General features: G+C 34.8%; 2 protein-coding genes across 3 annotated transcripts in view; both read right to left on the reverse strand.

Annotated features, from left to right (window-relative positions):
• LOC133560856 (uncharacterized) overlaps positions 1-9,471 on the reverse strand; it is a 25,542-nt gene extending 16,071 nt beyond the window's left edge. Inside the window, exons 1-8 of the mRNA XM_061913852.1 lie at positions 9,468-9,471; positions 8,382-8,453; positions 8,253-8,301; positions 8,128-8,147; positions 4,782-4,851; positions 3,632-3,656; positions 2,537-2,617; positions 970-1,149 (exon numbers count right to left, since the gene is read on the reverse strand). Coding sequence (XP_061769836.1) covers positions 970-1,149; positions 2,537-2,617; positions 3,632-3,656; positions 4,782-4,851; positions 8,128-8,147; positions 8,253-8,301; positions 8,382-8,453; positions 9,468-9,471 — 501 coding nt within the window. The remainder of the gene's footprint in view (positions 1-969; positions 1,150-2,536; positions 2,618-3,631; positions 3,657-4,781; positions 4,852-8,127; positions 8,148-8,252; positions 8,302-8,381; positions 8,454-9,467) is intronic.
• mfsd8 (major facilitator superfamily domain containing 8) overlaps positions 9,301-19,542 on the reverse strand; it is a 21,781-nt gene continuing 11,539 nt past the window's right edge. The window contains exons 10-12 of one of the 2 annotated variants that reach the window (XM_061912584.1): positions 14,939-15,042; positions 12,909-13,120; positions 9,301-9,734 (exon numbers count right to left, since the gene is read on the reverse strand). In XM_061912584.1, the coding sequence (XP_061768568.1) occupies positions 9,528-9,734; positions 12,909-13,120; positions 14,939-15,042 (523 nt within the window). In that variant the 3' untranslated portion in view covers positions 9,301-9,527. The remainder of the gene's footprint in view (positions 9,735-12,908; positions 13,121-14,938; positions 15,043-19,542) is intronic. The other variant, XM_061912585.1, reaches the window with a different exon arrangement.

A 19,542-nucleotide genomic window follows, 5' to 3' on the forward strand; every position in this document is an offset into this window, starting at 1 on the left:
ATACATATATACATATACACACACACACAAACACCGTATTTTTCGGAGTATAAGTCGCTCCGGAGTATAAATCGGACCTGCCGAAAATGCCTAATAAAGCACGGAAAAAAAACATATATAAGTCGCACTGAAGTATAAGTCACATTTTTGGGGGAAATTTATTTGATAAAAACCAACACCAAGAATAGACATTTGAAAGGCAATTTAAAATAAATAAAGAATAGTGAACAACAGGCTGAATAAGTGCACGTTATATGACGCATAAATAACCAACTGAGAAGGTGCCTGGTATGTTAACGTAACATATTATGCTAAGAGTCATTCAAATAACTATAACATATAGAACATGCTATATATGTTTACCAAACTATCACTCGTAGATGCTAAATCCGATGAAATCTTATACGTCTAGTCTCTTACGTGAATGAGCTAAATAATATTATTTGATATTTTACTAATGTGCAATGTGTTAATAATTTCACACGTAAGTAGCTCCTGAGTATAAGTCGCACCCCCCGGCCAAACTATGAAAAAAAAGCGATTTTATAGTCCAAAAATACGGTATATATATATACATATATATGTGTGTATATATATATATATATATATATATATATATATACACACACATATATATAAGAAAAATATACATCAATAATTATAATAATTGTTATAACCATTTAATAATTGAAATGCAGCATCCTGAATATAAATACAACCGAATCGTAAGGTGCCTAAACGCGCACACCTCTTCAAACTATAATTCCTTAGGTGTTGCAGCAAGAATAAAGGTTAAATAAGAGAAAAAAAATTCCTATTACGAGAAGGTTGTAATACAAGAATAAGTTTTGAGAGCAAAGATGTATTTTTACGAGAATAATATTGGCAATAAGAACAGAACATCATTCTGAAAATTCATTCATGAGAATAAGGTCACAATTTTACAATGTAGTCCTAGAATTAACATACCTCAGAATCACAAAAATTGCCATGATCCCTTTTGTTTTTGTCGCTAGCATCTGAGCACAGGTCGTTAGCTGAAGTTGACAGTTTAGCCATGTCTTGCTCTATTTTGTTGTTGACTTTGTCGATATCGTCCTCCTCCTTTGTCTTCTCCAATTTTTTCAGGCGGTTTCGTTCTTTTTGTCTCTGGTGATTGAAAAAAAGGTTAAAAGTGTAAAAATTAAGAGAAAAAAAGCTGTGCTATAACTACACCAATTAAAATGGAATATAATAACGAATAATGACAAAAACACAGAGCCAGTGTGAGAAAAGGGCTTTTCCAGCGTAAATTTTTCATCTGCAACTTTCACAGCCTGACATTGAAGGACAAAAACAGCCTTTAGAGCGATGGCCAGTAAGTGGTTTTGTTGCAACGCCATGTTGGCAGGAGAAGCAGCAGTAAAAATGAATGGTACCAACACCCTGTTCAAGGGCTAAAAGCACTCAATTTTTGCTCGCTTCTGGCACGTGTTTTGGCTGTAATCTACTTAGTCGTCATTTGGGATGTTTGGAAATACAGTAAAATAGTCCCTCCCATCTCCTAGTTTTTTTTGGCATCCTAGCAGACAACTTCTGCCTATCTTGGTTAGACAGACTGAGAAGGACACTGAGAAACTATTCACTCACATTTTTCCCTGACAATATGTTGTTCGTTTTGATTTGGCATGGTGCATGCTGGGATGACTGACATGTCCCGGAGGTAGTGATGTACCAAATATTCAGCAAAAAGTCGATAAGGCAATTTTGGTACATTTTTATCAACGAAACAAGACTGCTGAAACCAGATGGTGTGATTCACCAATAAATTCATTATGATTCATTCAATAAATTCATAATAATAATTTGTACAATTTTGAGAAAAAAGATGAATTGCTGGTGGAAGGTAGAGAGGAATTACAGTAAAAATAAGTCCTAATTTATCTACAATAAAGTCATACTTTTGTGATAATTTGTTATTTTTCCCTTAAATAGATAGATAGATAGTACTTTATTGATTCCTTCAGGAGAGTTCCTTCAGGAAAATTAAAATTCCAGCAGCAGTGTACAGAGTTGAGATCAATTAAAAAATAAAAATAAAAAAGACCTCTCAAAAAGGTTTTAATTTATTTAGGTCAAATTTGATTATTATTTTTCTCTCCATTTGATTCTGAATTTATTCTCAAACTATTTTAAAGTTATTCTCCAAATATTTTGAATCTAGAGTATTCGCAGAATTGCAATCCTTTATTCTTGTTGAGTGCTGACTTCATTCTACAAATTTAATTTCCATCAGCGTCATTAGAAGACTAACTAAAGCAACATCATTCTCGTAAAGTTCTGACTTTCTAGTTATACAATTACTACTTTAATCTGCGAACATTTCAAATATTGCTATGTATTTGCGAGACTTTATTTTAATCAAGTGAGCAAAATACACAACAAGTCAAGTACAAATAAGTCATAACAAACCTGAAATTTCACCATTATGAACCTGTAATAATTTGAACGTAAGGTTGTAACTATACAACAATAAATATATTTTGTTAATAGCTACCAGTTTCTTCAGATGTTTCTTTTCTGCCTTGTCTTTGACTTTGTCTGGCTCAAGTGGGGATGCCTCGTTCCATTCAGTATCCTTTGGGGAAAAGAAGTCATACAGTATTTTTAAGATAACCATTAAAACTTAGCTTGCTGGCAAGAAGAAAACGTACACTCTCTTTGGTCTTGTCTTGATCAAAAGGCGTTGGAGTCGTACGAATGTTAAAAAATCTGAATCTGTTTGAATCTCCAATGTCTTCCTCGTGTAGAAATTTATAAAAATAGAAAAATTCAAGCTGATCCAACGGAAGACGGTTAGTGTTGAATCGCAAGTCTGTAGAAGGAGAAAAATGAAATTTAAGAAAAAATATAATATATATGAAAGCTAATGTCATTTTTCTGTCAATTACAAAAACAATTTTACAGAATTTAGTTGGTAAAAAAATCACATTGATTATTGTGACGAAGACGAGATTTTCATGAATTCAAAACATATGTGACGTTAGAGAGAATGACAAAATAGCTTTAAAATATAACAAATATTAAAAAAGGGCATACAACAATTTTTTGGGTGGTCTACATAACATGTAAATGTGGTGTTTTGGTCAAAATGTTACATATATTTTGCTTTACAAACTCATTTTCAAGCCGCTTTGTGTGGGTCTCTAAAAACTAAACGTTTTGAAAGGGCGTCTTATTAGAGCTCCATGCGTAGCCCCCTCCAGCGGGCTTTAAAAACATTTCCACCCAGTCAGCCATGTTGTAGTTTGAGCCATACACTTCCGTAACAAAAAATATGAGTTAGAATTATACAATACTTTTTAGAATTAGAAATGGCAAGAGAAAATGATTCTAGCATTTAACCGTACATTTACGAGCCACTTTTGACCGCAAGAAGAGGAAAGCGAAGACGTTTTGCTGTCTTCATTGAGATTGAATTCTGATGTGAATTTTTGATGATTGGTTTTCAAATGTCCATTTTTACATAATTTGATGTGCTCATTTTTGTATTGCGCCTCATGGATGTTTTTTGATCTATGGCATGGCAACATCAGGCCTGGAATTTTTCTACTAAAATAAGGGAGAATTTTTATAAGAACGGACTTCTTACCTTCTTGGTGTATGTCTTCTTTTTCCTGCAAAGAAAATGTGACTTTAATAGATGAATGTCATAAAAACTCTCTAGTACTGTTTTTAACGAGTTCCACTCTTATTTTTTTGTGAAAATATGGATACATGTTTTTCAAGAACCCATGAAATAAGATGTGGGTTCCCTCAAGCTCAATTTTAGGTCACATTAATTTTTATCTTTACATGTTGCCTCTTGGGGACATAACTAGCAAACATATTTAACGTTGTTTAACATTCGTAGTTAACACGGACCACTTGTACAGGAAAGGACAGAGCAGGCTGTACTTCCTGCGGGGGCTGCACTCCTTCAACATCTGTAAACAACTCTATAGGATGTACTACCAGTCTGTGGTTGCCAGTGTTCTGTACGACATCATAGTGTGCTGGGGGGGGGCAGTACATCTAATAAGGACAGCTCCAGACTGGAGAAACTGATTAGGCGGGCCGGTTCTACGATCGGAATAAAACTGGACTCATTGGTGACAGTGGCAGAGAAGAGGACTGTGGAAAAACTAGTGAGCATCCTGGATGATGCCAGTCACCTTCTGCATACCGTTATTAGTAGCCAGAGGAGCATGTTCAGTGCTATACTGCTTCATCCCAAGTGCAGGACTAAGAGACTAAAAAATTCCTTTGTTCCACGCACCATTAGACTGTACAACTCGTCTTTGGGGGTATGCGGGGTAGGAGAGGGTACTAGGATGACAGGGGATGCAAAACAAAAACAGTGCAATACTTTTTCATAAAATGGTCAATATTGCCTAGTTTCTCATGTTATATTCCTATTTTACACGGCACAAACTGGAACTTCTATTCCTCTGATAGTCGTTTCCAAAACTCAACAACACTTCCTTACTGCCTTTGGACACATTATAAGAAGACTTACTGTATGTCTGAACAAAAATATGCTGCTATTTTTACTCTACATTGACTAAAAAGGCTCATCGAAATGGGCTTTGCAACACCTCCACCAGCACCAATGACAGTCAGCTGTTTTGGATACGATTGCTGTCAAACCTCTACCTGATGGAACAACTTTGACAAGCAAGACATTTTGCTGTGTCATAAGAAGGATGCAACATTACATCATTTTAATCATTATGTAACGAAAGATCATGAAGTTAACTTACGTGCGTTGGTTCCATTTGTGTAGATGGAACTGGGCGCGACCATTCACACGCGTAAAAAGCGACCAAGCAGCTAAAAAAAACATGAAGTCAAATCTTCCTTAGTGTGTACTGATATTAAAGACAATATGCACTTCATTGTAAATGTAATGTATCATCATATTGATGATTAAATGCTTTTTTATTATTTTGCAGCAGCACACTCGCGTACGTGCGCTTTAGGCACTTAAACATGCAAATGTTTCCATGACTCTTAGTGAGTGCTGATTTGACAAATAATGTACACTTTACTGCACGTGCAGTAAAGTTCCATGAGTGTTGGTGGGTTTCAGCGGCACAGGTATGCATGTGCACATTAAACACTAAAAAAAAGATTCATAATGTTCCCAGGGCTATGTGTAAATGCAGGCTTGTTTTTAAAGATAATGTACATGGCATTGTGCATCTTGTATATCAAAATAAACACTATAATAACAGAGGTATAATATATGCCACCAAGTCAGCTGTTGCTGCTTTTTCTAGGCTTATGATTCGACAAAATGTGCATGACAGCAGGTGTATGCGTTTGCGTGTAGACATGAAACTACACTTGTGTGGCTGGAGGTCGTTTTAACCTTGGATATGTGTTTTTGAAACTGTCCTTGTTCATTTGGACATGGCCTATAATGATTAAGAAAATGTATTTGAAAGACACTGAGTAAGTTTGGTAAGACTTCTAAATTCAGTAAAGCTACTATTGTAAACCCCAAAATACCTGTAGTGTATATAATATTTAAAGTAATGATCCTTTAAAACTTGGTCAGCCTAAAACAATTCATTATTACTCATGCGAAATGAATCACAATTTTTTTTTCATTTCATTTTTTATTTATCTCTTTCATTGATGTGCATCTTTGATCGTTAGACAATTATACCTCAATTATACATTTTTACATTTACACACCAATGCCTGAGAAGGAGCAGGATGAAGAAAAATCTTATATTTTCCTGCCCCCTTCAACATAATATGTAGTCTTACTAAATGGATATCATATAAACCAACAAATACATCCAAATGTATTTGTTGTGCAAAACTTCATGAAGTACAAACAGGGTAATATATATATATATATATATATATATATATATATATATATATATATATATATATATATACACACCTTACGGAATGATACAAAACAAATACAAAACCATACAAAAAAATAAGTAAAATAATAAATAAAAAGCAAAATATAAACACGTATGGCTGTCCATATGATCTTATTGTTCGGTCGTTATATATTTTTTCAATTGGAATATATTTCTAGAATCTTTTATCTCATTGTAAAGAGAATTCCATAGTTTAACCCCCACCACTGATGTACACATTTGTTTTAATGTTGTCCTTGAATACTGATTTTTTTAAATGACCTTTTCTTCTATGCTCTGTATTCTGTATGCTGGTAATCTTTTACTTTTAGCCTTGAACACGACACATAATGTCTGTAGCTTTACTAGCTCCTGTAGTTTCAATAAACCAGAATTAATAAATAATATGTCTATCTGTGTTTTGATTGATTGATTGATACTTTTATTACTAGATTGCACAGTTCAGTACATATTCCGTACAATTAACCACTAAACGGTAACACCCGAATACATTTTTCAACGTGTTTAAGTCGGGGTCCACGTTAATCAATTCATGGTACAAATATATACTATCAAAATAACACAGTCATCACACAGGTTAATCATTATAGTATATACATTGAATTTTTTACATTATTTAAAATCCGGGGGGTGGGATGAGGAGCTTTGGTTGATATCAGTACTTCAGTCATCAACGGAGAAATGGACATTGAAACAGCGTAGGTCTTACTTGGTAGGATATGTACAGCGAGCAGAGAACATAGTGAGTTCAGATAACATAAGAACCATTAAAAGTACATTTGATTATTTACATTAGGTTATTTATAATCCGGGGAGATGGGATGTGAATGGAGGAGGGTATTAGTAAAGGGTTGAAGTTGCCTGGAGGTGTTGTTTTAGAGCAGTTTTGAAGGAATATAGAGATGCACTTACTTTTACACCTGTTGGGAGTGCATTCCACATTGATGTGGCATAGAAAGAGAATGAGTTAAGACCTTTGTTAGATCGGAATCTGGGTTAAACGTGGTTTGTGGAGCTCCCCCTGGTGTTGTGGTTATGGCGGTCAGTTAAGGAAGTAGTTTGACATGTAATTCGGTATCAGGGAGGTGTAGCGGATTTTATAGACTAGGCTCAGTGCAAGTTGTTTTACTCTGTACTCCACCCTGAGCCAGCCCATGTTGGACAAGTGGGTTGGAGTGAGGTGTGATCTGGGGTGGAGGTCTAAAAGTAACCGGACTAGCTTGTTCTGGGATGTTTGGAGTCTAGATTTGAGGGTTTTGGAGGTGCTGGGGTACCGAGGTGGCGACTTGTCCAGGGTGTACACAGCCTTCCGTCAGATTGTAGCTGAGATAGGCACCAGCGCCCCCCGTGACCCCAAAGGGAATAAGTGGTAGAAAAATGGATGGATGGATGTAAAGTGTGTTCTAAGTAATCTACTGTCAGGGTCAAATACCATGAGACATTATAAAGACACAAAAACAGAGAATAGAAAACAAACCAGTGATTGCTTTTCTCGTACGAGGAGAGAAACTCAGTTACAGGCTCCCAATTTACTCTGAAACTTTCTCCAGTCTCCTCGACTTTTTAATTCATTTAGGGAAGCCATTTCAGTACACACACGCACACACAGCTGCACTCAGGGAGGGGGATTTACAGCTGTGTGGGATACCTAACCCCTGTGCTGAGAACTAAACACAGGCAAATACATAGCAATAAAAGGATTGGCAACTTCCTGCATTGCTCTGGCCCATCTGCAAATTCCTCCTTTAAGTGGGTAGGTCAACCTAAGTTCAATCTAACACCAAGTTTCCTTTCTACTTGTCTACTCAATGCACAAAACAATCATATTTGAATAAATTTAGATAACTTATTTACAATTAATCCGACATCTACTTTATGAATAATCCATATAGCTCTTTTCTGTAGTTGATACAATGCCCTACATGATTTATTTTTAATCACAAACACCTTAAACTAAGGATTGGCAAGATATATTCACGACATATACACAAAATGTACTTACGTTACTTATGGCGATTAGTTGCACACATACGACTAATACCTGTAATGCCAGTTAGGCTAATGCCTGTAATGCTAGCGAGGCTAATACCAGCAATACGTCTGTAATCTGTATAGTACATAGTTGCGTTCCTGGCAATTCAGCTTCGTTAGCTCAGTAAAGTAACAAGTTACTTAGTACCAATAACAAGGTTGAACTTACCAGAGTGTTGTCGGTTAAATCTGGGGAAGAAAACGACAACTTCGTTAACCTGAGCTAAAAGTAAACTACAATACCGGCTCATTAGTGTTTGCCACACATTTAGAATATAATATATGATTTCTTACCCATTCCCACACCAAGTAAGTTTTGGTTTCAATTCCTTAAAATGCTCATCTGTTTGAAAAATACAACGGAATGTTACAAGTAGTGGTGTCAATAGCGCTGTAAACTCATCAAAAACTCAGCGAACATACTCGTGCTTATTTGGAGATAGCACTTTTGGACTTCCGGGGAGAAACAGGACTTCCGGTGCCCGACAGGAAGTACTGTAGTTTATTGCATGACGCACACCACCTGGAATTGTTTTTCGCATGATATTCGGCTTTGTGGAAATTATTTTTATAAGAAGAAAACATTGATCATTAGACCTATATAGACCACCCACACCAAGGACTGCTTTCACTGCTAGACTAGTCTAGAAAGAGGTTCCGCAGGCTCCGAAGCAGAACCTCCACGCTCTTAAACAGCTTCTTCCTTCAGGCCGTAAGACTCTTGAACGCTTCATAATTATCCCCTCAATTCCCCCCAAAATGGATTACCTCGCTGGAATAAAAAGACAAAATAACATACATCCATATATGTGGATGAATATGAAAAAGTGCAATATATTTATCTGTAATCTATTTCTTTATATATGCACCTTATTGTTTTTTTATCCCGCACTGCCATCAGCTAATGCAACGAAATTTCGTTCTTATCTGTGCTGTAAAGTTCTAATTTGAATGACAATAAAAAGGAAGTCCAAGTCTAAATGTTTTAATGTATATTTTACAAATATGTTTTGGGGGAATAGTATAATACATTTTAAGGTGGTTCATTGCAATCCATAAATTACATTTGATTAAAAAAATAACTATGCTAAAGTTTTCGGCCTGCGAATGTGACCGATACTTTAGGATATATTGATTATTTTTTTAATATATTTATTTCACAAGACTTAATAGATCATTCAAAGCCAAATATATTTTAAAAATAAAACAATAAAAACAACATATTAGCTTTGCTCTCCATAACATATAGTATTTAACCATTACTGCTTAATTTCTGTACATATTTTTTTTCAAGAATTTATAATAGATCATTTGTTCCACACACAAAAGATAACAAATTAGCTAAGCAATCATAAAAATATGAAATTTAATTTCTTCATTAAAACACACAAAGTTAAATATGTATATTCACATTAGCGCTAGGTCACATTTATTTAAACCAGTCAGTGTGCCAGTGAAGTTAAAATTGTGTTCAGTTAAATGCAGTTGAAGTAACAAAATTGCAGTAACTCATTGGTCCCGTTGTAAAATCATCTTTGGCCTTTCTTCAAGAGAAAAAAAACGGCGTCCTCAATCTATCGCCCTCCCATAGCGTACAGAGAAGGCGATAAGTCTGTGGTAGACGGCGCTGAGGAGGACGATGGCGGCTGCGACCATGATGCAGATGAGGGCAAATGCCCAGCGTGGTCCTAGGAGGGTGTAGACGTGCGAGACAAACACGGGGCCCAAAGTCCGCGCTCCGCTGCCAGATGCAGTCAGCCAGCCCATGTACACGCCCTGAAAGACAAGAACCCATAAGAAAAACATCAGCGTTCAAAATAAAGGAAGGAAAGTCAGACTCTGATATGACCTTCTTCCCGTCTAATTAGAACTAAATCAACTTGAATGGGTGAGAAATATGAGTGACATGTGAAAATGTCCAGGTGAGTCATTTCAAACCACTGTGCCATAGTATCTTTGTGTGTTGTGAAGGATCATCAGGTGTGCCGCACCTATTTTGTCCAAAATGATAATTTTTTTCACTACAGAAAACTGTTTTCACTGTCTATTTATGCCAGTGATGATTACAGTGACAGACAAAACAAGTATATGTTACTCTATTCATAGCTGCAGGAACATAATGATGAATTTTGTCTTTTCTGACATACAAATGTTGAATACGCGTCAAACCATGCCATGCGAAAAAACACACAGCAAGCACAGACGCAAAATCTTACGACAAGCCAGTGAAAAGTTCAGCAAAATAAAAATATAAGGTGGAAAAAATTATGATATCAAAGCCAGGTGTCACACTGGGAATATTTTAGTTTCAAATCGGATGGGCAATATGAGCCCATCAACACAAAGAACAAGCGATAATGCCATGATCACATGTTGGCAACAGACAACGTCCGACCTAGTTTTTCCAACTAGGGAAAAATGCACTTTAAGATGTTAAATACTTATTGAAGTAAAATTTTTGCGTCCATTTAATTATTATTATTTGTTAAGGATTACAAAGGTATTTACCTACCAAATACAGTACAATGGTAAACAATTCTACGGTAATGAGAAATAAGTGTTTTTATCCTTTTAAATGGTTACTTGCATTATTATTATTATATATTATGATTACATTACGTTATAATCACTGTACAGTTTTCATTGATTATTTCTTAAATTTCAGAGCATGATGTAGACAAAAGCTCAGAGTCAGTCTGCAGAAAGCCAAATGATTATATATTGTTCAAATGTGTTGCACCTTGAGACAAAAATATGTTGATTGACAGTTTAAAAATAACATGTCTCCCTTCACTTATTATTTTTGCAGTTTTATCCATTTATAAGTATAAAATATAAAAATCGCAAATCGAATCCCAATTTTAAAGAGAAATATTGCAATTAGGCTTCATGTCAAAATCTTGCAGCCCTAATTGTATGCTGTGTAAATATATATCTTAAAGTCGTCACCGCCATTGTTTTTTCCAAACACGGTCGAAAGTAAACTTCATAAACTTTATGCAAGCTGTTTTGATCATTTTATAATTGTTTTATTCTTTGAAGAATAAGTATTATTTTATGAAATTGCAATGCCTTGATTTTGGTGAGGTTAGTGTACAGTAATAGAAGTAAATGGAATGGTAATAAAAATTGACATAACTCATTTTGGTGTTTCGGTTCCTTCATCTTCAGCTTTTGGTTTCAGACAAAATATTTTATTCATTTTGGTGCATCCTTAATTATAAATATTACAAAAATAATATCATTTATTTCGAGCAGGGGTTTTTAAAGTCGCAACCCATGGCTATTTGTTGCTCGCAGGCCCATATTTTGTGGACCTCTATTTAACATCATCATTTGTAAATGCCGCCCACGCACCATGGAGGGCTAATCCTACTGCAAATAACACTAACAAAAATACTATAAACAATGACAGCACAACAAACACATTAGGCAACACAAAGAGAAAATGCCTATAAGAAAGCAGAAGTGTCTCTGACCATGTTCTGGGGAATACAACAATGTCAAAATATATAATTTTACATTTTAAATTGTTCTAAAAAGGAACATCACTTTTTTTGGAATTTTGCCTATACTTCACAATCCTTATGAGAGACAAAAAAAGTTTTGTTTTTTTTCGCATTTTAGCTTGTAATAATCTGCTCATTCTCTGTGGCTGGTAGCAGTGCAGCTAATGGGAGTTATCTTTTAGCTATCCAACCTCTAAATCACTTTAAAAATGCATCAAAACTCGCCAACACTTCTGTCGCTACATAGTTATTTTAAGAGCAAACACTGCAGACTTTTTCTCACGTAGTAACACATCGCCTTGCGTTGGCATGCTACACTATTAGCTGTAAGCCAGTTACGCTAAGAAGTATGTTATAGCTTATGCGTCAGCAGCTGAATGGTTTATGAGTTTGTAATACGCAACACAATGGAATAAGACACCGTACTGACTGAAAAACATGATAATCATATTACAGTATCTGTCAAGTATAAGCCCGCATTTCATGATTTGTTTGTACACAACTAGCTCGACAGCATATGTACTGTAGTTGTAATAACAAGCATGATCATGATCATGTTATACTGACTGACTAAAGTACTATCTAATCTCACTTGATGGACAGTTGTGAGTTTGGTCCAGCTGGCCGGGGATGCTTCCAATTGATTTTGGTCAAGCACGCCATTTATGTCGGCACAGCTTGGTTCCAAGTTCCACATTTACACTGTCCAGTCATGCCGACCTCTCTCTCTTGGCTTTCGTCTGCTCCAACGTTTCACCCTCCCTTTGTGTTCGCTACTATAAGCAGCAGTTCGTCCTCCGTATATTCAGCTACCAAAAAATAAGGATGTGAATCTTCATTAGTCTAAAAATAGTTGTCTTCTTTGTCAGTTACCAAGTCTGCCATGATTAGAACACACACGTTGGTTACCTTAAAAAGGAACACCCATTTGTTCCCGGAAGTCGGAAGTGCACTGCTATGGAAATGGAAATAAATACGCTAATGAAAAAAGTTCTGGTATTGCTGAAAAATGACCAAAATATGGTAAGTACTGCACATATTACGTATTGTTATGAATGTGTTACTACATTATATATATACTTGCAGTGTGTATACAAAACGTTGACGGAGGGTTTTGAAGTTGCTTTAAGACGGCTTCGAAGGCTGAATCTCATTAGGACCCTATTGCAAGCATAATTAATCATCTTTAAAATAAAATTAAAAAAAAGACGTGTCTTCTTGTCGCTCATAATAATTCTGAACAATAGGCAAAATTTCCCCCAAAAAATCAACAGCTTAAGGTCACAAAAGCCATCGGTAAAATTAGTTAACAAATTTAGTAACATGGTTAAAACGTATTCTGAAGTTATTTGTGCAGCCTTGATTTAAACAGAGTTTAAGATGTCTTCTTTAGAAGAACGATCAAAAAAACACAATGATTATAAGTCAGTGTGTTTTTTACCTGTGGTTTGGGTCCAAGGATTTTGGAATAGAGCGTGTAGGACATTACATTGCAAGCCGGGTAGCCCACTCCGATAAGGAAGTCCGAGGAGATGTACTGAGCCAGGTAGATGACGGGCGTGTACTGGCACCACGTTTGCTCGTACGGACAACCAGTCGGCTCCAAAGTACCGTTGGACGACGTTTGACTGATCAACGAGTTGTTTTTCAGGTCTGGGGGAGATGAAAACATAATGTAAGCATTGAAAGTTTAGTATTAGAGAAATAAGATATCTAATAAGTTATATCCAAAATATTTCTGTCATATAATTATTGATAAACATGATAGTAGATAAATAAAATGTAGGTCAATAATGCATGTGTGTGTGTATGTATATTACATATATATATATATATATATGTATATATATATATATATATATATATATATACATACACACACACTATGCTATGTATATACACAGTATATACACGGTACAGGCTAAAAGCTTGGACACACCTTCTCATTTAATGTGTTTTCTTTATTTTATACATTGTAGATAGTCACAGAAGGTATCAAAACTATGAATGAACACATGTGGAGTTATATACTAAACAAAAAAAATTGAAATAACTGTAAACATGTTTTATATTCTAGTTTCTTCAAAATAGCTACCCTTTGCTCTGATTACTGCTTTATACATTCTTGGCATTCTCTCAATGAGGTTCAAGAGGTAGTCACATGAAATATTTTTTCACTTCACAGGTGTGCTTGAAGCTCATCGATGATGAATGAGTATGATTTTCTTTATAGCTATCCATAAGAGCATTGCTGGGATTTTACTGACGTCACGTCCGGCTCACACGTGCTGGTCAAGGTAGATCTGTTTTCAATGGATACTAGGCACAATTTAGCCTTTCTTGAAGAAAAAAATTCCCTGTGTTTGTGGATTTTTCGGCTATACGAATCGTGCAAATCGCGAAAAGGATAAACGTTTTATCAGAGTTCCTTGAGAAGTAATTTAAAAGGGAGGAAGAGTGCAAGATTTTACATAATGACAAGAAAAGCAGCACACACTCCATTCCAAGTCGAAGAATGCAGGAGTTTGCAGTGATCACTTAGTTAAATGTTTGATAAACTTTTAATATGTATTATTTCCCATTTAAGAATTATCTTGATATTATTTGCGTTTCTTAAAGACGTTTGCTGAGAGTGTTTCACAAAGCACCAACTCGGCAAGTCTAAATGAAAGAAAGTAAATCTCTGCAAAACCTAATAGGGTTAAGCTTTTACCAAAGAGAGCAATCAATAATGAAGCTTTTAGTACATACACAATGTTAACATCTGTAGTTATATTTTGACTAGGACGAGGAAAAACACTCTACTCGTAAACGGCGCGTGCAACAGCAACAAACACCAGTATATGAGAAGTTAAAATTTGAAATGCAACCTTACCTGAGCAAAAATAATGCATATTTATCTGGGAGAGTCTTGATAGCAATGTCCTTGACCCAGCCACACAAAGAAGTTGTAGACCTCAATGCTTTTCCAAGTTTATGTCATGTGGAATAATGTCAGCAGCACAATAGTTTGATATGTCTGGGAACACGGCCAACGTAATCCTTAATATCACTCGACACATCTTTTTTTGATAAAGTATGGGGATCAATTCCATTGCATAGTTTGATTTTTGGCTTGTATCTGCTTTTTGCAGGAATATTTAGGCCTCTTTTGTACTCAGATAGTTTGCGCGCTGCATGGTGTACAACAGCCATTTTAGCTTTGTTGACCACCACTGGTTTTCACTTCGGAGAAGAATTCACGTGTCGTAATAATACAAGCAATAGAGATGGAAGGGTTTTTCTCTTTCCTGTACCTATTATTGTATTTTTTTTGTTATTTTTTATATGACATTCACTGTAATTATTATAAAAAAAAGGTGCAATGTTAAGGGACAAGATATTATATAATTTTGTGAAACCATTGCAAAAATATAATAAAAAAATAGGAAGTTTAACTTTTTCCTTACAGTATTGGAAAAAAATCAATACCTGCCCACTGGATTTTCGGGTAATAATTCCCCCATGGAAGCAGTACAAAGAAGCCGCAGAATATGATGGCCAAGCCTGCAAGCAAGACAGGACGATCCCCAACCCTAAAAATTAAGCAGTCGTCAAGGGTACAAAAACAGCCAAGGTTAAAAATAATGTGACATCATAATTAGGCCATGAATAACACCACTATTTTTCTAGCTTTAATCTTTGACCAACAAAAAGAAAATAAAACAGCACAGTCATACGGTCTTATATAGCAGAGGTTATTAACCTTTTTCTCCTCGGGGCCAACTCTAATATCAATACTAAACAAATAATCTTACCCTTGATTTTTATGGTATTTAATAATTATATTTAACCTACTCACAGTTGAACGTATTTATACCTTGTCAAATGATATGAAATCATGTGTTAATAGCTGAGATTATTATTGATTTAACATAAAACCAACAGACACAACAACATGCTGAACAAGGCGTAGGTCAAACTGATTACAAAAATAAATACAAAACCAAATATACTGTTAAAAAAAGGGGGAAATTTAAAAGGTGCTTAGAGGGGAACTGCACTTCTTTTTTATTTGGCCCATCGTTTACAATCATTATGAAATACATGACAATGGACAATTTTTTTAATACATTGTAAATATTGTACAACTGTAAGTAAAAGTCTGCTTACAGCGGAGCAAATGGGAGCTCCACTATTCCGCCCATCAAATCCGATAAATGATAGTAGTAATAGTAATATTACTGATGAAAAAAAAAAAGGGGGGGGCGGCATTTTTTAAATTAATGCACTGCGAATGCTTAAAATAATCAAAATACATAAGTATTAAATGTTATTATAAATGTGTACTTTACTACATTACATTACATATATACTTACTTACATTATGTATATAAAAGGCTCCAGCACCCCCCGCGACCCCAAAAGGGACAAGCGGTAAAAATTGGATCGATGTGTTAAGATGTGTTTTAGGGGCTTTATTGGCGGAACTGAGCGGTTCCCATGGGCTTCATTGTAAGCGGACTTTTGATCGAATTGAGCACTGGATGGATGGATGGATTTATTATTTAGAATGCAAAACACAACAAATAATCTATCTGTTGTCATGTCTCTCATAATGATTGTGAACGATAGGCAAAATTACAAAAAAGTGCAGTTCCCCTTTAAAAAGTTGATAAATTCGACCTAATTAATTATAAATAAACTGTCAATAACATTTAAGTATAAATTAAAATACACCTTCATCACTTTGGTCATTATTTTTGCACTTGGAATAAAGAGAGTACGGCCAACTCAGTTTTAGACCATCTCCTAAATCAGGGGTCAAAAGACACTCAGGCGACTACAGGGCGCCATGTTTGCTTACACCTTTGAGCTTGCCATAGCTAAAGGCTACGTTTACACTGCACTTCCTCATTCGACATCTCTTTGAATTGAAGAGTTTTGCTGTGTAAATATCCATACACAGTTGACATACTCTTTTTTGTTATTGATAGGTTTTATTGATTATCATAATTAAAAACATAGAAGAAACTCAATAGTCAATTCATTAATAAAAATAAGTACATTATATACATATATATATATATATATATACATATATATATATATATATATATATATATACACATACATACATACATACATACATATATATATATATATATATATATATATACAAAAACAAAATGATAATTTGCGATAAAATTCCAGCACCATCTAATTTTTTTATTACCGAAAAAACGTCATTTATTAATGCATTTTCACTAAGTCAGATGCATGCGCAACAGCGTGGTTTGGCTTGATAATCATGGTGGACAAGCTACACGGACTTTGCTGCGGAGATTTCCCTTCGGAGTAAACACAGCTAAGCGCTTGGTATAGCGCCATTTTTTCCTCGCTTCCTGATGTGTGTTTAAGACTGCACTGCTGTGTTTAGATGGAGACAGGTGTGGACAATATTGCAGACGGATGCACTTGACCCCACACTAAAAGTACACAGCGAAGGAGAACAACTATTTGAGGTTGCCTTCATTTTATCAATACAGCGTCCATCAGCTGCTGTGACTGAGAATTAATGACGTGAGGAAGCATGCAGTAGGCGATGTGTCCTGAACGTCGTTGTTCATAAAGTCTTTAATTTGTTCACCTATATGCTATCTGAACTCACTATGTTCTCTGCTGGCTGTACATATGCTACTGTAAGACCTACACTGTTTCAATGTCCACATTTCTCTGTTGATGCAATTGTTGATGACTGAAGTTCTGATATCAACCAAAGCTCCTCATCCCACCCCCCGGATTGTAAATAATGTTAATAATTCAATGTACATACTATGATGATTAACTTGTGTGATGACTGTATTATGTTGATAGTATATATTTGTACCATGAATTGATTAACGTGGACCCCGACTTAAACAAGTTGAAAAACTTATTCGGGTGTTACCATTTAGTGGTCAATTGTACGGAATATGTACTGTACTGTGCAATCTACTAATAAAAGTATCAATCAATCAATCAAAAAACCTGTCCTTTATTTAACTGCAAACTGTATTAAGTGTCCAAATGACGTCAGTGCTAGCTAAAATGTTTTGTCATCTTATCAAATTAAACACAGGCTGCGAAGATTGTGTATTAGATGTGAAAGGTATCACTCCTCTTTATTTTTGTTGGCCAAACTGTTGTACTGAAACACTAGGCAGGCGTTGGGGAAGAACAAAGCTTGTTTATTTGAATTCATTTTCATTAGCCAAACTGTGTCGTTTTATTTTGATAGCAAAAAATAAACACCATGTTTTGTTTTTTTTACATTACTTGTGTTTTTTTTCATGTCACAAAGGTATTACTTCAAAAACCATTTGTATGACACATCATTTTGTTAATGTTTTATTGTGTACATTTAATTCTTATATGACATATTTCTGGTTAAACTCTAAATGGGTCTGTCCCAATACAACATCTACATGTACATATGAATGTACATAACTTGAAAAAAAAACCCTTCCTCTATCAAAATGTAAAAATAGAGATAAAGGCATCATGTAATGAAAAAAATCTGACAAGTTGATATAATTAAAGAATAAGAAATACTAATATTTGTCTTTAAATCTATGGATAATGTCTTTTAATTAGACATTACAAATGACATGATGGTATATGTGTATATATATAATGTATGTATGTATGTATATATGTATACATATGTATTTATATATGTATATTCATATGTATATATGTATGTGTATGTATATATATACCCCAACACTGCTATGCCTAACAGCAGTAATCATGATTTAAATATTGATAACAATAATCTTAATAATTAAGTAATAATTAAGATTATTACTTAGGCCCTAATAGGCAGCCCTAGATCTCATACATGAACACTATTTTTATCTATATGGACAAAAAGTGTGGTAACGTCTTATGGCCATCAGGTGCCATCTTTCAAATTTACTCGAATCAATCAATCATCAATCAATGTTTATTTATATAGCCCTGAATCACAAATGTCTCAAAGGACATTTGAGACATGTCCTTTGAGACATAAGAGATCAAAAGGTTAACATTAGGTCACATTAGCCAAACATGTACGTGTTTTAGCGCGTACAAGTTTGTTTGATTAGAGGACTGCACACAGACTACTTTGCAGGCTACTTTAAACCACACTGCTTCATTAATTCAATTTGATTATTTAATACATTGTTTTTTTTTAACATAAATTAAATGTCATAGACAACCAAGAGTTTTTTTTTTTTTTTACTTGCAAGTGTTAGTCAAGAGTCAAGTACCGGTACTGGTGTTTGCTTTTGATTTGTTAGGGTCTGTAACACACATTCAACGCCATTCCAGGTACAAATCAAGAACCTTTTTCATAATTACAACGTGCAATGGTACACACTTCAATTGCATCTAATTTCCACACCTGCTTGCCAGTAAATCTCAATAAAACATAGCATATTGGAACCATCTGTGCTTTTCCCCGCTACGATGTGCCCACGTCTGCTATGAAAAAAAGAAATATATGAAACACATCTGGAAGATTCTTTAAAAAAAGACATTCAAATAGCATCAGTTTATGCCTGTTACAGTTGAGGAACACCACACAAAGTGCTGAAAACTGTATTGTGCTAGTATACTTAATTTTACGGTAACATTTCCAACTATTCAAATGCTCCAAGGAAGTGTAAATTAAAATTCAAGAGGGAATATCACCGTAATTTAAATAAAAACAATGGTTATGCTGTGAGATAGTTCTGAAATGGTTATTGGCGCTTCCTATTAAACAGCAGTTGAGACAAATGAGAACAATCCAAGAAGTGTAATCTTGCTCATGTTTCTCATACTGAACATCCGAAACTATAAATACGTCAATAAAGGTAATTTCTTCCACCTTTGTCCACATCAGGCTTTGTTGCATTTCAACTTGTTACTATGTACGTATATGTGTATGTATGTACATATGTACGTATATATGTATGTATGTATATATGTATGTGTGTGTGTATATATATATATATATATATATATATATATATATATATATATATATATATATATATATATATATATATATATATACACACACACAC

The sequence above is a fragment of the Nerophis ophidion genome, linkage group LG10 (genome assembly GCF_033978795.1).
Source record: "Nerophis ophidion isolate RoL-2023_Sa linkage group LG10, RoL_Noph_v1.0, whole genome shotgun sequence".
NCBI classification, from domain to species: Eukaryota; Metazoa; Chordata; class Actinopteri; order Syngnathiformes; family Syngnathidae; genus Nerophis; species Nerophis ophidion.